At 42.9% G+C, this 22,679-nt stretch overlaps 1 protein-coding gene across 14 annotated transcripts in view; it reads right to left on the reverse strand.

The window, feature by feature from the left end:
- The window catches only part of DLG1 (discs large MAGUK scaffold protein 1), a 427,573-nt gene that overhangs the window by 76,086 nt on the left and 328,808 nt on the right, over positions 1 to 22,679 (reverse strand). For all 14 annotated transcript variants that reach the window (XM_084638865.1, XM_084638863.1, XM_084638875.1 and 11 more), the window contains one exon: positions 9,321 to 9,435. In XM_084638865.1, coding sequence (XP_084494991.1) covers positions 9,321 to 9,435 — 115 coding nt within the window. The remainder of the gene's footprint in view (positions 1 to 9,320; positions 9,436 to 22,679) is intronic.

A 22,679-nucleotide genomic window follows, 5' to 3' on the forward strand; every position in this document is an offset into this window, starting at 1 on the left:
AATAAGAATCCAACTACATGGTTAGACCCAGCTATGTGGGGGCATGCAACTATACCTGGGAAGGAATTGTAGGGCCCTTCCATGCATACCTCCCCACCTGTTAGTGCCAGGATTCCTTCCCCACCAGATTTAGCTAGTATTTCTCATTACTATTTCAAAGTTGCAACCTTTCCTACCACTCTGAAATGTAACTATTGTCTGCTCTCATTCAAGTATGCTTCAGACCAGTGGTTTTCAAACTTTTTCCATTTGTGAACGCCTAAAAATTTTTGAATGCAGTTGCAGACCCTTTTGGAAGTCTTAGACATAGTCGGTGGACCCATGGATTCGTGACCCACAGGTTGTAAACCACTGCTGTAGATAAACCTGCATTTTTTAATGATGATCAGGCTTTCCTTTTCCAAAGGCTGATGGATAGGTAATATAATGCAAGCTAATGTGACTGTGGTAAAAAGTTGTGTACTTCTTTGGGAAGAGGAGGTTACTCACTCTGCGCAGTAACTGATGTTCTTCAAGATGAATCACAGAATATCAGGGTTGGAAGGGACCTCAGGAGGTCATCTGCTCAAAGCAGGACCAATCCCCAACTAAATCATCCCAGCCAGGGCTTTGTCATGCCTGACCTTAAAAACCTCTAAGGAAGCAGATTCCACCGCCTCCCTAGGTAACGCATTCCAGTGCTTCACCCCCCTCCTAGTGAAAAAGTTTTTTCCTAATATCCAACCTAAACCTCTCCCACTGCAACTTGAGACCATTACTCCTTGTTCTGTCATCTGCTACCATTGAGAATAGTCTAGATCCATCCTCTTTGGAACCCCCTTTCAGGTAGTAGAAAGCAGCTATCATATCCCCCCTCATTCTTCTCTTCCACAGACTAAACAATCCCAGCTCCCTCAGCCTCTCCTCATAAGTCATGTGTTCCAGACCCCTAATCATTTTTGTTGCCCTTCGCTGGACGTTTTCCAATTTTTCCACATCCTTCTTGTAGTGTGGGGCCCAAAACTGGACACAGTACTCCAGATGAGGCCTCACCAATGTCGAATAGAGGGGAACGATCACGTCCCTCGATCTGCTGGCTATGCTCCTACTTATACACCCCAAAATGCCATTGGCCTTCTTGGCAACAAGGGCACACTGTTGATGAGTGTCCCTGTGGGTGCACCACTTCAGGTCAAGGTGCATCCCAGCGCCTTCGATTGGAGATTTCTACAGCAGTCGCCCTACAGGCCGTGCACGCGTTGTGCCTGCCTCACAAGCTGTCAATGTTTGAATAGCGCATGCATGGCCCGGGTTCCTCCGCTCCTTCCCTCCAACGGAGGAGAGGAGGTAGTGGAGCATCCACAGGGACACTCATCTCGAAGAACTTCAGTTACCGCATAGGGTGAGTAACCTCCTCTTCTTCTTCTTCTTCTTCTTCTAGAGAGATGTCCCTGTGGGTGCTCCACTTCAGGTGACTGAAAAGCAGTATCTCTTATGATGGTTGGGACTTCAGATCAGATAAGATCAGATAAGAAGGCTGCTGACAAGACAGCTCTACTCATCTTGGTGTCAGACGCTGCAGTGTGCATGACAGCATAATGACTGGCGAAAGTAAGTTTCGATGCCCAGGTAGCTGCCTTGCATATGTCAGAAGTATGACCGTATCATAGAAGAACATGGTATACGGAGGTTCCGCCATGAGTGCTCCCATTTCTCCTACTCATCTGGAAGACGTGATTGCTATCAGGAATCTTCATGGATAGGTGGAGATGGGAGCCATTGGCTCAAAGGGTTTATCCATCAGGGCTTTGAGGACTAGGTGGAGGTCCCAGGGCGCAGCCGGTGGATTTACATCTGGATATAATGTTTGGATACCCTTCAAGAACCTTTTGGTTACTGGATGGGCAAAGACCGTAGTGTTGTCGATCTTATGCTGAAATATGGTGATTGCTGCGAGATGGACCTTGAGGGAACTCGCAGAGAGACCTGATGTTTTAAGGTCTAGCAGGTAATCCAGTATCAGTGGGAGCGAGGCGGAAACTGGGGAGGTCTGTTTGGCCATACGCCCAGATGTGAACCTGTTCCATTTATGTAGGTAAGTAGTGCGCATGGTGTGTGTCCTGCTGTGTAGCAGGACTGACCAGACTTGTTCAGAACATGCTAACTCCTCATTAGAGAACCATTGATTAGTCAGGCACTCAGGTGGTGTCGCTGAACGCTGGGGTGAAATAGCTGGCCCCTGTGTTGTGATAGGAGGTTGCTGGGGGAGGGGGGAAGAGGAATCGGTGGCTTGACCAACATCCGCATGAGGAAGGGATACCATGGTTGTCTGGGCCACGATGGGGCTATCAGAATGATGTTGGATCTGTCTGTTCTTTTCTTCTGTATTACTCTGTTCAACAGAGATATTGGTGGAAACACATACATGAGAGTGTCGGTCCATGGGAGCATGAAGGCGTCTCCTCAAGAGTATTTCCCCAGGCTGGTTCTGGAGCAGAATGTTGGGCATTTTTTGTTTATTTTTTTGTTTATTGCCATGGCAAATAGATCTAGTTGGGGATAACCCCAGGTCTGGAAAATGGTGGATAGAATGGCGTCGTTGAGTTCCCACTCGTGCTGTATGGGGGGGGTTCGACTGAGCTCATCTGCAGTGGTGTTCTGAGAACTGGGCAGGTAAGAGGCGGAGATATGGGTATTGTGTTGAAGGCACCAATTCCACAGTTTTACTGCCTCTTTGCAGAGGGAGTGGGACCAGGCTCCCTCCTGTCTGTTCACATAAAACATGCATGCAATGTTGTCTGTCATGATCCAAATTCTGCAGTTTTGGATAATGGGAAGAAAATGGAGGCAGGCATTGCATACGGCTCTGAGCTCTAGTAGATTTATATGAAGCTTGGTTTCCGTAGAGGACCAGAGGCCCTGAGTGGTGAGGTGCCTCATGTGCACTCCCCATCCTGTGAGGGATGCATCTGTAGTGATGGTCAGTGAAGTGGGTTCTTGTCAGAATGGAATGTTTCAGGAAACTGAGGAGGCCACAGCAAGCCGTTTGGACTGGCACAAAAGGCACCAGAAGCAGAGGTACCTGAGTGGAATGCCCCCCTCCCGCACCCCAAGGAGCCCAGGACTTAAAACCCTCCTGAGAGCTGGAGCAATTTGGAGATCAACAGCGGATCCTCGGACGACCTGGGCACAGGACACCACTCCCATCCACCCTTCCCCCACTCTTCTTCTGATGTTAAACCCAGGCCTGGCCAGTCTTGAATAATGTGTGTGAGAGTATGAAAGTGGGTTAGGGCTTGGGGCACTAACACTTTTCCCCCCCTGAGTGACGTGGGAGCGTTCCCAGCATGCTCTGCTGTTATTTTATTATTTTATCAATAAAGCTTTAAAACTTAAGACACTTGATGTGTTCCGTACCTCCTCCCCAAACGATCCTGCGGCATCAGCCTGATCACCTGACGTCCCAGGCAGATTGGTAACGAAAATCTGTCACAGTATAAGTCTTGGAGGTCGACGGTTGAAAACCCATCTCCCTGCTCCAGTGTCGGAATTATCGTTGATAGAGTAACTATCCGGAATTTCTGTTTCTTGACTAAGTTGTTTAGACGTTGAAGGTTGAGGATAGGGCGCCATCCACTGTTTTTCTTTTCTGTCAAGAAGTACTGCGAGTAAAACCCTTTCCCTCTGTTTTGGGCTGGCACCCGCTCTATCACTCCTAGTTGTATGAGGTGTTGTACCTCTTGACTGAGCAACCGTTCATGAGAGGGGTCCCTGAAGAGGGACTGGGTAGGAGGGTGGGTGGGGCGTACGGAGAGCAAGGGGATGGCATAACCCGATCTGATAATTTCCAGGACACATCTTTCCATAGTGATGGCTTCCCACTTGGCAAGGAATGGGTGCAGACGGTGTTCAAAGAAATGGATGGTTCAAATCAACACTGAAAAGGGTGGGAGGTTTTCTATACCCTCGACCAAGACTTCAAATTTGTTTGTTTGAGGTAGGAGGATGGGTCGCCGTTGATTGTGGAGGGTGATGTTGTTGGGTTCTGGGTCTATGGCATTGTTGTTGCTGCGTATCATATTGTCTGAAATGTTGATTTTGCACAATAGCATGGTAGAGTGGCTGTTGGTATGGCTGATATCTGTACTGCCTCTTTTTTTGTGGCAGGTGGCTGGATGCCCAAATATCTGAGTGTAGCATGTGATTATTTCATGGAATGGAGGACCTCATTGGTCACAGAGGTGAAGAGCTTGTCCCCATCGAAGGGAAGATCTTCGACAATTCTCTGTATCTCCTTGGGAAAGGAGGAAGAAGTACGTCATGTGACATGCCTCATGGTTACGGCCATGGATCTGGTGGCTGCATCCGCAGCATCGAGGGCGGCCTGAAGTGCTGTGTGGGAGATCAATTGGCCCTCAGACACCACCGCTTTGAATTGTTGTTGTTTTGTCTTCTGACACATTATCAATAAATTGCATTACTTCAGAATAATTTTAGTGGTCATATTTTGCTAAGAGTGCCGTGTAATTCGCTACTCGAATTTGCAAAGTGGAAGATGAATACAGTGGAGAACACTTCAATCTCTTTGGTCACTCAATTACAGACCTAAAAGTCGCAATATTACAACAAAAAAACAATGGAAATGATTAAGGGGCTGGGGCACATGACTTACAAGGAAAGGCTGAGGGAACTAGGGTAATTTAGTCAGCAGAAAAGAAGAGTGAGGGGGGATTTGATAGCAGCCTTCAAATACCTGAAGGGGGGCTCCAAAGAAGATGGACAACAAAAAAACTTCAAAAACAGACTCCAACGAGAGACTGCTGAATTGGAATTAATTTCCAAACTGGACATCATTAACTTAGGCTTGAATAAAGACTGGGAGTGGATGGGTCATTACACAAAGTAAAACTATTTCCCCATGTTTATTTCCCCCCCCTACTGTTCTTGTTAACTGCTGGAAATGGCCCACCTTGATTATCACTACAAAAGGTTTTTTTCTCTCCTGCTGGTAATAGCTCACCTTACCTGATCACTCTTGTTACAGTGTGTATGGTAACACCCATTGTTTCATGTTCTCTGGGTATATAAAATCCCCCTACTGTATTTTCCACTGAATGCATCCGATGAAGTGAGCTGTAGCTCACGAAAGCTTATTCTCAAATAAATTTGTTAGTCTCTAAGGTGCCACAAGTACTCCTTTTCTTTTTGCGGATACAGTCTAACATGGCTGCTACTCTGAAATATTTCGTAGTTGTATTAGTACAGATTCTAGTGTGGATGCAGTTATACTGGTATAAAGGTGATCCTTGGATGTATAAACAGGGGAATCTGAAGTAGAAGTAGGGAGAGGTTATATTACCTCTGTATTTGGCATTGGTGTGACTGCTACTGGAATAATGTATTCAGTTCCAGTGTCCACAATTCAGAATTGATGTTGATAAACTGGAGAGCCATGAGAATGATTAAAGTATTGGAAAACATGCCTTGCTGTGAAAGACGAGAGGACCTCAATCTGTTTAGTTTAATGAAGATAAGGTTGAGGGTGACTTGATCAGACTTGAACAGATGTATAAGTATCTACATGGGGAAAAGAAAATTTTATAATGAGGGGTTCTTCAGTCTATCTGACAAAGGTATAATAGGATCCAATGTCTGGAAGTTGAACCTAGACATATTCAGACTAGAAATAACTTGCAGATTTTTGAGAGAGGATAAATTAACTATTTTCAAAACTGGATGTTTTTCAAAATACATCCTTTAGTTCAAACAGTAATTAATTTAGGAAAGTCCTATATGGCCTGTGCTATGCAGGTCAGACTATATGATGGTAGCAGTCCCCATTGGCCATAATATCTAGCAACCTATAAATAGAGAGGGGTTTTGAAGACATGGGAAACAAACAGTGTCGCTCTGCTGCAAGACAGTGGGAAAGCATGGATTCACCAAGGGAATGTCATGCCTGACTAATCTAATCGCCTTTTATGATGAGATTACTGGTTCTGTGGATGAAGGGAAAGCAGTGGATGTATTGTTTCTTGACTTTAGCAAAGCTTTTGACACGGTCTCCCACAGTATTCTTATCAGCAAGTTAAGGAAGTATGGGCTGGATGAATGCACTATAAGGTGGGTAGAAAGCTGGCTAGATTGTCGGGCTCAACGGGTAGTGATCAATGGCTCCATGTCTAGTTGGCAGCCGGTATCAGGTGGAGTGCCCCAAGGGTTGGTCCTGGGGCCGGTTTTGTTCAATATCTTCATAAATGATCTGGAGGATGGTGTGGAGTGCACTCTCAGCAAATTTGCGGATGATACTAAACTGGGAGGAGTGGTAGATACGCTGGAGGGGAGGGATAGGATATAGAAGGACCTAGACAAATTGGAGGATTGGGCCAAAAGAAATCTGATGAGGTTCAATAAGGATAAGTGCAGGGTCCTGCACTTAGGACGGAAGAATCCAATGCACCGCTACAGACTAGGGACCGAATGGCTAGGCAGCAGTTCTGCGGAAAAGGACCTAGGGGTGACAGTGGACGAGAAGCTGGATATGAGTCAGCAGTGTGCCCTTGTTGCCAAGAAGGCCAATGGCATTTTGGGATGTATAAGTAGGGGCATAGCGAGCAGATCGAGGGACGTGATCGTTCCCCTCTATTCGACATTGGTGAGGCCTCATCTGGAGTACTGTGTCCAGTTTTGGGCCCCACACTACAAGAAGGATGTGGATAAATTGGAGAGAGTCCAGCGAAGGGCAACAAAAATGATTAGGGGTCTAGAACACATGACTTATGAGGAGAGGCTGAGGGAGCTGGGATTGTTTAGCCTGCAGAAGAGAAGAATGAGGGGGGATTTGATAGCTGCTTTCAACTACCTGAAAGGGGGTTCCAAAGAGGATGGCTCTAGACTGTTCTCAATGGTAGCAGATGACAGAACAAGGAGTAATGGTCTCAAGTTGCAGTGGGGGAGGTTTAGATTGGATATTAGGAAAAACTTTTTCACTAAGAGGGTGGTGAAACACTGGAATGCATTACCTAGGGAGGTGGTAGAATCTCCTTCCTTAGAGGTTTTTAAGGTCAGGCTTGACAAAGCCCTGGCTGGGATGATTTAACTGGGAATTGGTCCTGCTTCGAGCAGGGGGTTGGACTAGATGACCTTCAGGGGTCCCTTCCAACCCTGATATTCTATGATTCTATGAAAGGAAAGAAGGGTGGTAGGAGTCCTTGCAGAAGGTCCTCATTTCCTGGGTACCACGGAGATGTACTCTGCAAAGACTTCATCAGCAGCACTGATGAAGCAGAGATATGAGATCTGGAAGGGTTGATAGACCCAAGACTGCATGGAGTCATCAGAGATTTTCCCCCCATCAAAGAGTAACAGAGCATAAATGGCACTATTGCTGTGAACGGGCTCTCATGCTGCTCCAAAGCCTGAGAAAGAGGATTTATTTTCTCAAACATGGTGGAAGTAAAAGACATCTTGGAATTTTCAGTTACATATTTCTTTATTATTCTGAACTTATAAATCCAAGTCAATTGTCAAAACAATTGGTCGTAGTGAATTTGGACTTGTGTAAGATTTTCTTTTATTAAGGTACCTTTTCTGAGACAATTTAGGGACACAGCTGTTCTGGAATCAAAGATTTAGAAAACCTCATTCTTCATCCCAAACCCTACCTTGTCTGTTAACTCAGCTCTGCTTACTAGTCTTAGTACTTTATGTAGCTCCATCCAATTTTACATTTAAAGCCTGAATTTCATAAACAAATTTAACATACCCTCTAAAACAGTGGCTCTCAGCCTTTCCAGATTACTGTACCCCTTCCAGGAGTCTGTTTTGTCTTGTGCACCCCCCAAGTTTTACCTCAGTTAAAAAGTATTTGCTTACAAAATCAGACATAAAATACAAAAGTGTCACAGCACACTACTACAGAAAAATTGCTTACTTCCTCACTTTTACCATACAACTATAAAATAAATGAATTGGAATATAAATATTGTACTTACATTTCAGTGTATAGTATACAGAACAGCATAAACAAATCATTGTATGAATTTTTGGTTTGTACAGACTTTGCTAGTGCTTTTTATGTAGCCTCTTGTAAAACTAGGAAACTATCTAGATGAGTTGATGTACCCTCTGGAAGACCGCTGCGTACCCCCAGGAGTACACGTACGCCTGGTTAAGAACCACTGCTCTAAAAGAACTATTTTCTCAAAAAAGTCTGATTGGATAAAGAGAGAACAATTTAGTGAAGAATTGGGAGGATGAACTAGACAGAAGGAACGGCTGGGCAATGGGTAGATACAATACCAGAAAACAAAAAAGCAGCAGTTAGAATAACACTAATGTTTTGTCAGTTAGCCTTAATTATCTAATGTTGTAGCAGTTCAGCCTTGCAAAAGAATCATGAAATTTTGTTAGTACAAACACAAAATGTACTTGCCTATCCTTCATAACCGTTATTGATAATAATGAAAAACTGGCTATATTTTATTCACCTGTTTTAAGTAAAATTACCCTGGGCAACCAGAAATTTGCTGTACTAGTCTAATATTGATATATCACCCTTTACAAAATGAACAGGTCAAATAAAGTCTGATTTGTTTTTAGCACATGCTTTTGTAACCAAAGTCTATAATTTGAATGTCACTGTGTATGGTAAGCTGCTATGACAGTTCACAGATGCATATTAAGAATCTGCATTTCAGCAAAAAACCCACACATTTCCTAATAATTTGAAACTCTTTTCATGGTTCTATTTTCTTTTTGCATTTTTTGTGCTTCCTGTTCCATGTGTACAAATTTACTGAAGATATTAGTGCTTGTAAAATAGCTTACTACCTTCAGTGCATTGGCTTCTTCTCCTGATTGCTATGGAAATGATTATCATACAACCAACTGTGAAACCACTAATGGAGAATTAAGATTTCTAAATATAAACTTAAGATATAATTGAATCAGGCTGAAGGAACTATGTTACACGAAAACTGATTCTGAATGAGTTTGTATTCACATAACATCATAAGGAAAACAGTATTTTCAAAATATTCTCAATATGTAAGGTAAATAGTGAAATTATACTCCCCCCCCCCGCCCGCAATAGGCAGCTGAGAAGGTGAAGACTACCATAGTTTTGCAAAGTACAACAAATTTGCTTGATACATATGGTTACTTTTTTTTTGCAGGTATATTTCATTTTCTGCAAATCAATTTTCACTGAAGCCCTTGTACATCTGCATTTTGTGCAATTTAATGAATAAATGGAACACTAGAATGCACACTTGAATTCAGAAACAAAAGTATTTAAGCTTAAAGGCATGTGTGTGAAATTTGGGGAGGAAAATGCTTACCTGACATATAGGGACCTCTTCTGGCTGGTCCGCAGAGATCCTGATCCTGAGCTAATGCTACTGTTCATCATCTGCTCCCGTAAGTCATGTATTTTAGCTTCAAAACGACTGTACTCTGTAACGTGGGGAAAAAAATCAAAGAACCATTTATTTCCCCAAATATCAGCAATTAAGTTATTTGGTAAGATGTTGAGAGATTTATTTTTATCAAATTTTAAAATATAAGTAAACCTCTTTAAATAAAATAACTAAAATGCTATTTTAATTACTAGTAGTTTTGTGCTATGAAAATTATATGTTACACACATTTGCATTAATAGGCATTCTTTGAAATATAAAAAGAAATAATGAAAAATTCTTTCAATAAGAAAAATATTTATGCTTTTCTGACTAATTGTGATGTCATCAATTTAACAGAATTTGGATTCCAGAATTTGGATTCTAGAATTCAGAAAAAAAACCAAATACATCTAAATATTCAGTTTACATACAGATTACATGGGTGGTTTCAATGCACAGTAATTCACTATAATGTATGTGGAATTTTGCTGTAAAGACAACTGTTTTTATTTAAAACAAAAGAAAACAATTAACCATGTTAAATACAAAAATCACTTTTTGCATTAACAAAAAAAGTTTAATTAATCCACATAAACTTTACCCCATAACCAAAAGAAAACCTCACATTATATTATTATTGTGTTTAAAAGACTATTGAACAAAAGATTATCTTTTAAACCTAATAAAAGGTCTGTCTTAGTAACATGAAGTCACTTCTTAAATAAATGGTAGTTTTTAAATGAAAATAGCATTGGATAGGTATTATGTGGAGTTATTGTGTTCCAAATCATATAACGCATTCAGCAGTAGAAGTGAGCAATATATAAAACAAATTTCCTAAAGTGACGTTCAAGAGGGAAAATAATAATGTAAAAGACAAGAAAAAAAACTATCTAGGAATTTTGCTACAAATTCTTGATCCACTTGTAATTCTTATTAGAACCAGACTCCATTTACATAATTATGCACAATGCTAATCCTACTATAAACGGATTGTGTTCTTAAGCAGCACTGTGTGTTAATATAACTGTGCTAAATGCATTTGATTTTACCTACAAATAGAGACAGTAAAATAATAGGATCCTCTTCATTATCAACATCTTCTGAAGTGCTGTACTTACATGTTATCAGCATAAAATGTCCAGTCATAACAAGGCAATTTTTCTTTCAGTTGACTAGTTTGCACTTCAGTATCTGCAGATCACTTCTAAAACCTTTCTGATAAAAAGAAACGTTCCACAGCAACACTGTCCACCTTGCCTAAAACACCACGTGACTTAAGATTAAGGCAAGTCTACAGTGGGAGAGCTATGATATGCTGGCACAGTCACTGAGCTGAATTTTTTTTTTTTTTTTTTTTTACTTCTCTCCTCCCTCATCACAATGGAAATCAAATTTGCCCTGGGAAATATAAGAAAAATAAAGAGCTCTTCCTCAATGTAGAAATCATAAGCTTTTCTTTTTTTCCCCTATAACACAATGTTTCTTCAACAACCACATTAAACACTATGTTAGTGATCTCATTAAAATTCTATAGAATTTTTTCATAATATTAATCTTTACAAAAATACAGTCATGAATAACCAAGATATTTAGTGTAACTATAGACAGGAGAAAAATCATTTCAAAATCTATGAACAGGCAGCATGGAATATTTTACAAGAGAAAATTCAATGATCTAGGCTTTTTCTATAGCATATTGACCTTGTTAGCCAAAGTAGGAAATAGCTTTCTATTAGTCTAATCAACCAATATGCTAACCATAATGATATCAGAAATACAAGGTGGGTGAGGTAATATCTTATTGAACCAACTTCTGTTACACCTTGTCTCTTTAGTATCCTGGAATCAACATGGCTACAACAACACTGCATACAACAATAATGATAGACAAATGGTTTCCTAAACTATTCTGATGATCCTTAGAAGTGGTCAGTAGTTTTTTTTAAATGGTATGGATGATGTACAGATTTGAATAGTTCTCCAACCCTAATTCAGATGCAGAAGTAGTTCTGCAATAAAATGAACAAAATCCTATAAACAGCAGTTATTCCTGTAATTGTTCAAAGCTGTCCATGTTCAAAGTAATACAGTTCAAAATACTGGGGAGGGGGAATTAAACATTACGGAAGCAGCATTGTGTAGTGGAAAGACCATTGGACTGCAATTTAGGACGGCTGGGTTCTATTCCCAGCTAGTTACTGATGTACTGTGAGATCCTGTGCAAATCTCTTCCTTCAATGTACCTTCCCCCCCTCACACTGTGTGTCCTGTCTATTTAGAATGAAAGCTCTTTGGGGCTGTCTCCTATATGCACAATGGGGTCTCAATTTAATTAGAGCCTTTAGGCATAATTAATAAAATTATTAATAATAATTCAATAAAATTATAGTATCTTTTTATAATAGGAGATACATAACCATAACTTAAACTAAAATTCATTTGGTGTTAAATCACCATCTTGAACATGAGAAGTCATAGACACAAAACATCTTTACAATTAATGGGTTTAAGTGTCTTGGATAGTTTTCTTCTATCAATATCAACACTGCTTATAATAATTCTCCTTATAGATTTTGCAGCATATAGTCTTGTACCTTTAGTTGGTGTTGGTCCTCCTTTGAGCAGGGGATTGGACTAGATGACCTCCTGAGGTCTCTTGCAACCCTAATATTCTATGAATTTATAAACAGTTTTTCACTTGAGTTTGTCTTTGCTAAATTGGATTTGTTTTGTAGTTTATAAGAGAAAGAACTGTCAAAGAGAAATCAGTGAGTTTTTGAGAGCAAGGATAGTCCTGGGATTAGGGAATTAGTCTAGGACTTGTGAGACATGGGTTTAACTTCCTGTGTGAGCAACTAGAGCGATGTAGTGGTGGGAGTCTGCTATAGACCACCGGACCAGGGGGATGAGGTGGAGGAGGCTTTCTTTTGGAAGCTCGCAGAAGCTACTAGATCGCACGCCCTGGTTCTCATGGGTGACTTTAATTTTCCTGATATCTGCTGGGAGAGCAATACAGCGGTGCATAGACAATCCAGGAAGTTTTTGGAAAGCGTAGGGGACAATTTCCTGGTGCAAGTGCTAGAGGAGCCAACTAGGGGGAGAGCTTTTCTTGACCTGCTGCTCACAAACCGGGAAGAATTAGTAGGGGAAGCAAAAGTGGATGGGAATCTGGGAGGCAGTGACCATGAGTTGGTTGAGTTCAGGATCCTGACACAGGGAAGAAAGGTAAGCAGCAGGATACGGACCCTGGACTTCAGGAAAGCAGACTTCGACTCCCTCAGGGAACGGATGGGTAGGATCCCCGGGGGACTAACATGAAGGGGAAAGGAGTCCAGGAGAGCTGGCTGTATTTCAAGGAATCCCTGTTGAGGTTACAGGGACAAACCATCCCGATGTGTTGAAAGAATAGTAAATATGGCAGGCGACCAGCTTGGCTTAACGGTGAAATCCTAGCGGATCTTAAACATAAAAAAGAAGCTTACAAGAAGTGGAAGGTTGGACATATGACCAGGGAAGAGTATAAAAATATTGCTCGGGCATGTAGGAATGAAATCAGGAGGGCCAAATCGCACCTGGAGCTGCAGCTAGCGAGAGATGTCAAGAGTAACAAGAAGGGTTTCTTCAGGTATGTTGGCAACAAGAAGAAAACCAAGGAAAGTGTGGGCCCCTTACTGAATGAGGGAGGCAACCCAGTGACAGAGGATGTGGAAAAAGCTAATGTACTCAATGCTTTTTTTGCCTCTGTCTTCACGAACAAGGTCAGCTCCCAGACTGCTGCGCTGGGCATCACAACATGGGGAAGAGATGGCCAGCCCTCCGTGGAGAAAGAGGTGGTTAGGGACTATTTAGAAAAGCTGGATGTGCACAAGTCCATGGGGCCGGACGAGTTGCATCCGAGAGTGCTAAAGGAACTGGCGGCTGTGATTGCAGAGCCATTGGCCATTATCTTTGAAAACTCGTGGCGAACGGGGGAAGTCCCGGATGACTGGAAAAAGGCTAATGTAGTGCCAATCTTTAAAAAAGGGAAGAAGGAGGATCCTGGGAACTACAGGCCAGTCAGCCTCACTTCAGTCCCCGGAAAAATCATGGAGCAGGTCCTCAAAGAATCAATCCTGAAGCACTTACATGAGAGGAAAGTGATCAGGAACAGTCAGCATGGATTCACCAAGGGAAGGTCATGCCTGACTAATCTAATCGCCTTCTATGATGAGATTACTGGTTCTGTGGATGAAGGGAAAGCAGTGGATGTATTGTTTCTTGACTTTAGCAAAGCTTTTGACATGGTCTCCCACAGTATTCTTGTCAGCAAGTTAAAGAAGTACGGGCTGGATGAATGCACTATAAGGTGGGTAGAAAGTTGGCTAGATTGTCGGGCTCAACGGGTAGTGATCAATGGCTCCATGTCTAGTTGGCAGCCGGTGTCAAGTGGAGTGCCCCAGGGGTCGGTCCTGGGGCCGGTTTTGTTCAATATCTTCATAAATGATCTGGAGGATGGTGTGGATTGCACTCTCAGCAAATTTGCGGATGATACTAAACTGGGAGGAGTGGTTGATACGCTGGAGGGGAGGGATAGGATACAGAGGGACCTAGACAAATTGGAGGATTGGGCCAAAAGAAATCTGATGAGGTTCAATAAGGATAAGTGCAGGGTCCTGCACTTAGGATGGAAGAACCCAATGCACAGCTACAGACTAGGGACCGAATGGCTAGGCAGCAGTTCTGCGGAAAAGGACCTAGGGGTGACAGTGGACGAGAAGCTGGATATGAGTCAGCAGTGTGCCCTTGTTGCCAAGAAGGCCAATGGCATTTTGGGATATATAAGTAGGGGCATAGCGAGCAGATCGAGGGACGTGATCGTCCCCCTCTATTCGACATTGGTGAGGCCTCATCTGGAGTACTGTGTCCAGTTTTGGGCCCCACACTACAAGAAGGATGTGGATAAATTGGAGAGAGTCCAGCGAAGGGCAACAAAAATGATTAGGGGTCTGGAACACATGACTTATGAGGAAAGGCTGAGGGAACTGGGATTGTTTAGTCTGCAGAAGAGAAGAATGAGGGGGGATTTGATAGCTGCTTTCAACTACCTGAGAGGTAGTTCCAGAGAGGATGGTTCTAGACTATTCTCAGTGGTGGAAGAGGACAAGACAAGGAGTAATGGTCTCAAGTTGCAGTGGGGGAGGTTCAGGTTGGATATTAGGAAAAACTTTTTCACTAGGAGGGTGGTGAAACACTGGAATGCGTTGCCTAGGGAGGTGGTGGAATCTCCTTCCTTAGAAGTTTTTAAGGTCAGGCTTGACAAAGCCCTGGCTGGGATGATTTAATTGGGTATGGGTCCTGCTTTTGAGCAGGGGGTTGGACTAGATGACCTCCTGAGGTCCCTTCCAACCCTGATATTCTATGATTCTATGATCTTCTTCCGGTCCTCCTTGGTGACGATGATGTCTGGTTGCAGTTGGCTATCTGTTCCGGGGATGACGGAGTTTACGATAACCTTCCCCACCGGTGGCGGGATGGCTGTGGCCAGGAGATCTTGGAATGCGTTGTGTCACAGCTGCCAAGCTCTCGAAAGGGACGCATTGAGCCAGGCACTGCGGATGAACCTCCAGTTGGCAAATAGGGTGAAACTGCTACCAGAGAGGAAGTGGTTGCTGGCTTCCCACTTGCACATCACCTCAAACGCCTTGCCCTGGTCTGGCTTCCATTTCAGGTTTTCCACGTATTGTCAGCGGATGGCACCCTTCAGGGTCCTCTCCAGAATGGTTCTAGCTCTCAGAGTGATGATAGTGTGATTTGTATTCTTCACCTGTGGCACCAGGACTCCCAGCTCCTGGCGTTCCTTGCACCACGTCCAGTGACAGCCAATACAAGAAACCACGTCCAGTGGCAGCCGCAACAAGAAAAAGGTCAGGGAAAGTGTGGGACCTAGTGACAGATGATGTGGAAAAAGCTAAAGTAGTCAATGTTTTTTTTGCTTGGGTCTTCACAGACAAGGTCAGCTCCTACACTGCTGTCCTGGGCAACACAGTATGAGGAGGAGGTAAGCAGCCCTCAGTGGTGAAAGAACAGGCTAAGGACTATTTAGAAAAGCTGGACATGCACAAGTCCATGGGTCCAGATCGAATGCATCTGAGGGTGCTGAGGGAATTGGCTGATGTGATTGCAGAGCTATTGGCCATTATCTTTGAAAATTCATGGCAAGCGGAGGAGGTTCTGGATGATTGGAAAAAGACAAATACAGTGCCCATCTTGAAAAAAAGGGAAGAAGGAGAACCCAGGGAACTACAGACCAGTCAGCCTCATCTCAGTCCCTGGAAAAATCATTGAGCAGGTCTTCAAGGAAACCATTTTGAAGCACTTGGAGGAGAGGAAGGTGAGCAGGAACAGTCAACATGGATTCACCAAGGGCAAGTCATGCCTGACCAACTGGATTGCTTTCTATAATGAGATAACTGGCTCTGTGGATATGGGGAAAGTGGTGGATGTGATATATCTTAACTTTAACAAAGCTTTTGATACGGTCTCCCACAGTATTCTTGCCAGCAAGTTAAAAAAGCATGGATTGGATGAATGGACTAAAAGGTGGATAGAAAGCTGGCTAGATTGTCGGGCTCAATGGGTAGTGATCAATGGCTTGATGATTAGTTGGCAGCCAATATCAAGTGGAGTGCCCCAGGGGTTGGTCCTGGGTCCGGTTTTGTTCAACATCTTTATCAATGATCTGGATGATGGGATAGATTGCACCCTCAAAAAGTTCACGGATGACACTAAACTGGGGGGAGAGGTAGATACGATGGAGGGTAGCGATAGGGTCCAGAGTGACCTACACAAATTGGAGGATTGGGTCAAAAGAAATCTGATGAGGTTCAACAAGGACAAGTGCAGAGTCCTGCACTTAGGATGGAAGAATCCCATGCACGGTCACAGGCTGGGGACTGACTTGCTAAGCGGCAGTTCTGCAGAAAAGGACCTGGGGATTACAGTGGATGAGAAGCTAGATATGAGTCAACAGTGTGCCCTTATTGCCAAGAAGGCTAACGGCATATTGGGCTGCATTAGTAGAAGCACTGCTAGCAGATCGAGGGAAGTGATTATTCCCTTGTATTCGGCACTGGTGAGGCCACATCTAGAGTACTGTGTCCAGTTTTAGGCCCCCCCACTACAGAAAGGATGTGGACAAATCGGAGAGAGTCCAGCACAGGGAAACGAAAATGATCAGGGGGTTGGGGCACATGACTTACGAGGAGATGCTGAGGGAACTGGGATTGTTTAGTCTGCGGAAGAGAAGAATGAGGGGGGATTTGATAGCTGCTTTCAACTACCTGAAAGGGGGTTCCAAAGAGGATGGATCTAGACTGTTCTCAGTGGTAGCTAATGACAGAACAAGGAGTAATGGTCTCAAGTTGCAGTGGGGGAGGTTTAGGTTGGATATTAGGAAAAACTTTTTCACTAGGAGGGTGGTGAAACACTGGAATGTGTTACCTAGGGAGGTGGTGGAATCTCCTTCCCTAGATATTTTTAAGGTTAGGCTTGACAAAGCCCTGGCTGGGACGATTTAGTTGCGGATTGGTCCTGCTTTGAGCAGGGGGTTGGACCAGCTGACCTCCTGAGGTCCCTTCCAACCCTGATATTCTGTGATTCTATGAACCTGGCTTGTTTAGTCTGCAGAAGAGAAGAGTGAGGAGGGATTTGATAGCAGCCTTCAACTACCTGAAGGGGGGTTCCAAAGAGATTGGAGCTCAGCTGTTCTCAGTGGTGGCAGATGACAGAACAAGGAGTAATGGTCTCAAGTTGCACTGGGGGAGGTCTAGGTTGGATATTCAGAAACACTATTTCACTAGGAGGGTGGTGAAGCACTGGAGTGGGTTACCTAGGGTGCTGGTGAAATCTCCATCCTTAAAGGTTTTTAAGGCCCAGCTTGACAAACCCCTGGCTGTGATGATTTGATGTTGGTCCTGCTTTGAGCAGGGGATTGGACTGGATGAACACCTGAGGTCTCTTCCAACCCTAATCTTCTATGATACACTTCTCCAGTTGTCACGTAGTGTTGTGGGCATGAGTCCAGAGCGGAGATGTTGGTACGCTTGCCCGTCCTCAAGGAAGATCATGGGTTCACCCTGCATCTGAAATGGCGTCGCCTGTACCGAATCCCTTCTACTGCCATCGATATGCAAGGAGGCACACTTCCTGGCACTGAAGCGGAGTCCCATCCAGCTGGCTGCTGGAGACTCTCAGGGGTGTCTGCCATCAGGACCAGATGGTCCACTACTAGGCAAAGTTCTCCAGCTTTGGTGCACTGTGTGTATGCACACCGGAGTGGACTACATGTCTGCAACCACTGAAATAAGAACTTTAAATGTCAACTACTATTGCATTGTCCAAGCCTCAGGACATGAGACTGAGGTGGAGAAATCCTATGTGTGGAGGAGTGCAAACTTTCAAGTGGCAAGATGTGGTATGTTTCTTTTTTCTATTGTTTTTTCTGTTACCTGGGGTTATGGCCTCTGTCACATGTGTACAGGTCTTTCCAAGCATATACTGAGCAAAGTTTAAAATGTTTATACAATGACCTACTACTGATTTCAGAGATGGATTGTGGATGTGGAGTGTGCAGAGGAGGAACAGTAGGAATAAATGGTAAATTTTCAGAATGGAGAGGGGTAACTAGTGGTGTTCCCCAAGGGTCAGTCCTAAACTAATCCTGTTCAACTTATTCATAAATGATCTGGAGAAAGGGGTAAACAGTGAGGTGGCAAAGTTTGCAGATGATACTAAATTGCTCAAGATAGTTAAGACCAAAGCAGACTGTGAAGAACTTCAAAAAGATCTCATAAAACTAAGTGATTGGGCAACAAAACGGAAAATGAAATTTAACGTGGATAAATGTAAAGTAATGCATATTGGAAAAAATAACCCCAACTATACATACAACATGATGGGGGCTAATTTATCTACAACTAATCAAGAAAGATCTCTTGGAGTCATCATGGCTAGTTCTCTGAAGACATCCACGCAGTGTGCAGTGGCAGTCAAAAAGCAAACAGGATGTTAGGAATCATTAAAAAAGGGACAGAGAATAAGATGGAGAATATTTTATTGCCCTTATATAAATCTATGGTATGCCCACATCTTGAATACTGTGTACAGATGGAAAAGGAGTACTTGTGTCACCTTAGAGACTAACCAATTTATTTGAGCATAAGCTTTACAGCTTTACATAAGCTGTAGCTCATGAAAGCTTATGCTCAAATAAATTGGTTAGTCTCTAAGGTGCCACAAGTACTCCTTTTCTTTTTGCGAATACAGACTAACACGGCTGTTACTCTGAAACCTGTGTACAGATGTGATCTCCTCATCTCAAAAGAGATATACTGGCACTAGAAAAGGTTCAGAGAAGGGCAACAAAATGATTAGGGGTTTGGAATGGGTCCCATATGAGGAGAGATTAAAGAGGCTGGGACTTTTCAGCTTGGAAAAGAGGAGACTAAGGGGGGATAGGATAGAGGTCTAAAAGCTTCCCCCCTTCTTTTTCCTTCTCCTTTTCTCCAAGTTCCTCAGCCTTTCCTAAAGTCTTAGTGTCTTAAATACCCCACTTTAATGGATGTCATTAGATCTGTCAGAACAGGAATCCTTTGCTGTGAATCTTATATGCCAAACAGATTTAAACTTCTGATGTTTATTTGGGCTGAGGGGGCAGGGAGGTAGAGGATAATTCACCATGAAAAATGTTTTTAAAAAGTTGAGAATCCGACCCCACCAACAGAAATATAAAAGTTTATTCAAAAGTCAAAATAAATTATTAGGTGATTATAAAATCACCAAGAGATCCATTTACAATACTCTCTTACTAGTTATCCATTTTCATTGTTGTGCATATTTTATAAATTTTAGGGGCCACTGTTAGGTTTGCATGGAAGTGTAAATTGGGTTAGGTGAGAGCGAGTGGTAAAGGATTATATGGTAAAATGGATCACTTCAGTGTTCTTTTCCAGATATTCTAAAGTTTGTTTTTCGTTCTAAGGTGTATAATTTTTGTAAAGTCAGTCATATTGGTTGGGAGCTTTTACTGTACTTCTCTGAAACCTACTTTCGCTATTAACTATTTTTTTACAATCTTTTTTGTTTGCAAATTTTAGTTTAGTGTCAGGAAGGTTTTTAATGTGGGTACTGCTTAGGGAGGTATATTTTCATAAAAATAAATAACTCCTACTTTAATATTCTTAGATAATATTTGCTAATTAAGGACTAGTATATATGAATACAACCTTTAACCTACACAGTATCTAGATACCCCAGGAGGTATTTTACAACTACCCAGACAAAATTACTTTTAAAAATATTTGTGGATCAGTTCAAAAACAAGTTTTACTGTAATTTTCTAGGAGCAATTAATTTCTTTGCATGGATACTTAGTGCTTCTATATTAACACATCAAATGAACATAAGAGACAACTATAGATTCCACATACACAGGAGACTTGTTAGCATGCATGAAAGCTGCAAACTGCACCTACTGAGGTTACAATGAGTGATTAGAAAGGCTGGGCCACTAGGTTCGGAACAGATTATGAGAATGACATTTTCATCTTCTCAGGAAGCGTTTCCAAGCACCTTTCCGTTTCAAACTGAGAAGAGATACCTGTACACTGCTAAAATGAGCAATACCATCTGTGACACCTTTATGTTTACTACACTTTTTCATAACTGCATTTATACTTTGTTAAAGCCCAAAATGTATTTAAAAATAAGGAAACTAACAAATTAAAAAAATAGTGTAGAAAATGACATTTGAAAAGGTTAAAACATAGTAAGCCTTCTTATACCTTTGTCTGGGAGGACTATTTTTAACAGAACCCTCTCTCTATTCTTGAAGTACCTTTCGAATCTGTCTCACTAATTGACTAATCTGGATTACTCAAAAATTAACAGAAACAGGTATAATAAACAGGAAAATAATGGGAAACTGCGAATTGCGTACCTAAGAGTTGTGTAAACTGCAACATTGTAGAGAATGTGTTTCAGTTAGTGAACATGTCAGTCTTTCCATCTAGTTTTAATTGTTAAGAATTAACAGTTTCATAACCTAAAGTGAGTGAAGTTAAATCATTTGATGTAAAACAAATACTTGGATCTCCTTAATTTTGCTAAAGTGCTATTGGCTTTGTGCTGCTTTGATTAGCGTCTTAAGGAGTGTATGCAAGATATTTCACAGCTTCTGCATATGAAACAACTCTAAGAAATTCACATATGAATTAAATACTAATTTCCAGAGAATAGGGTTCAGTTGTTTCATCTAACTACGTACATAAGACAATGCCTGGACCAAATTTCAAAGGCAACAGTATTTTTTTTTAAACGAGCACGCGCGTGTACACATGAATTCGGTAAAATCAGACAGAATCGAGCTAATGCCCAATAAAATATAATACCCAATAATAGTGACCCGTCCACTTCATGAAGCATTTGGCAAGGTAAGGTAGGCATGAAACATATGAAGTTAATTATTTTAAAATGATAATAAGATATAGCACAGATTTAGCAGATGTGCATCTTCTCTCAAACGTTGCTCACTACAATGCAGACTTTAGGATACAGATACCCTTCTGGCTGGTGCCTGGTGTCTGGCTATGTGACAATTTTATCTAATTCTGCAGGAAAAAAAACCAGAATATCTGTCTTCATCAGCAACATTGTGAATTGAATCAGTCAGTGATTTTGACTAAACACTTAAACTGGACTCTGAATACATTCTGCATTGAATACAGAGAGATAAAAAATCCAAAAGAGAAATGTTGTCCAGCTATGTGAATAACACAATTTTAAATGCAGTTTTACAATACAACACCTTCCAATCTCCTCTCTAGCACTTTGATCCATCTTCTCTTAATCACACACTGATCCATCAAGCACCTAAGAATGTTCAACTAATCAGATCACTTAACAGTCTTATTTTCTCTTTTAGAAATGAGGTCGACCTGTTCAGTAGAACTGCAAACAGAAAAACACTTTTACATGAACACTGAGTAATAGGTACCTGATGACAGCTCTTTCGCTATTGGAGTATTACTACATTCTTACTTTGGCCAGTAGCTCTGCTTAGACTTGGGGCCTTTGGGCCTTACCCAAAAAGCACATGCAATAACTCACTAATCGTAATAGCTATATTATGCACATGTATTTAGTACAGAGGTGGGCAAACTACAGCCCATGGGGCCGTCCTGCCCGACCCTTGAGCTCCTGGCCGGGGAGGCTAGTCACCGGCCCCTCCCCCGCTGTCCCCCCCCCTGCAGCCTCAGCGCTCTGCGAGCACTCTGGCCCACCACTCCTGCCGGACAGCGTGGCAGCATGGCTGGCTCCGGCACGATAAGGGGGCGGGGAGCGAGGGGTCCCGGAAGGCAGTCAGGGGACAGGGAGCAGTTGGATGGGGCGGAGGTTCTGGGGTGGGCAGTCAGGGAATGGGGAACAGGGGGGGCTGGATAGGCGTGGGAGTCCTGGGGGGCCTGTTGGGGGCGGGGTTGTGGATAGGGGTTGGGGCAGTCAGGGGACAGGGAGTGGGTGGGGGGGTTGGATGGAGCAGATGTTCTTGGGGGGCGGTCAGGGAACGGGGGTGTTGGATAGGCGTAGGAGTCTGAGGGGGCCTGTCAGGGGGCGGGGGTGTGGAGAGGGGGCAGAGCAGTCAGGGAACAGGGAGAAGGGGCGGTTGGTTAGGGGGTGGAGTCCCGGGAGGGGGCGGTCAGGGGACAAGTAGCGGGGCGGAGCTGGATGGGTCGGGGGTTCTGAGGGGGGCAGTCAGGTGGCGGGAAGTGGGAGGGGGTGGATAGGGGGCGGCGACCTGGTTGTTTGGGGAGACACAGCCTTCCCTACCCGGCCCTCCATATAGTTTTGCAACCCTGATATGGCCCTCAGGCCAAAAAGTTTGCCCAATCCTGATTTAGTAAGAACAGTAGCAACAACTCTAGTTAATATGTGGTCTCTGCATTTCCACCTTCATCCTGTTTTTAGTTACTCAGAACTTTCATCTATCTGGCTTAATTTTCAGGGTTTAGTCCTTGCATGAAGGTGAGTTTTTGGAACATTTCAGCCAAAATGGTCCAGTAGAATGAAGAAGCCAATTTTGCCCATTTAAATAATTCTTGTAGCATTTTCAGGAACAGCAGTACTCCTGAAGCGGCTGGGTACAGAAAGTGGGAAAAGAGGCCTCAGTGAGAAGGTGCTTTTGAGCATTCACGTGAAAACTGGTATTGCTTTAACAGCGTAATCTTACTTTTGCATGCGGGTGTGACTAAATCACATGTATAT

Source organism: Lepidochelys olivacea (assembly GCF_965140295.1).
Source record: "Lepidochelys olivacea isolate rLepOli2 genome assembly, chromosome: 9".
NCBI classification, from domain to species: Eukaryota; Metazoa; Chordata; order Testudines; family Cheloniidae; genus Lepidochelys; species Lepidochelys olivacea.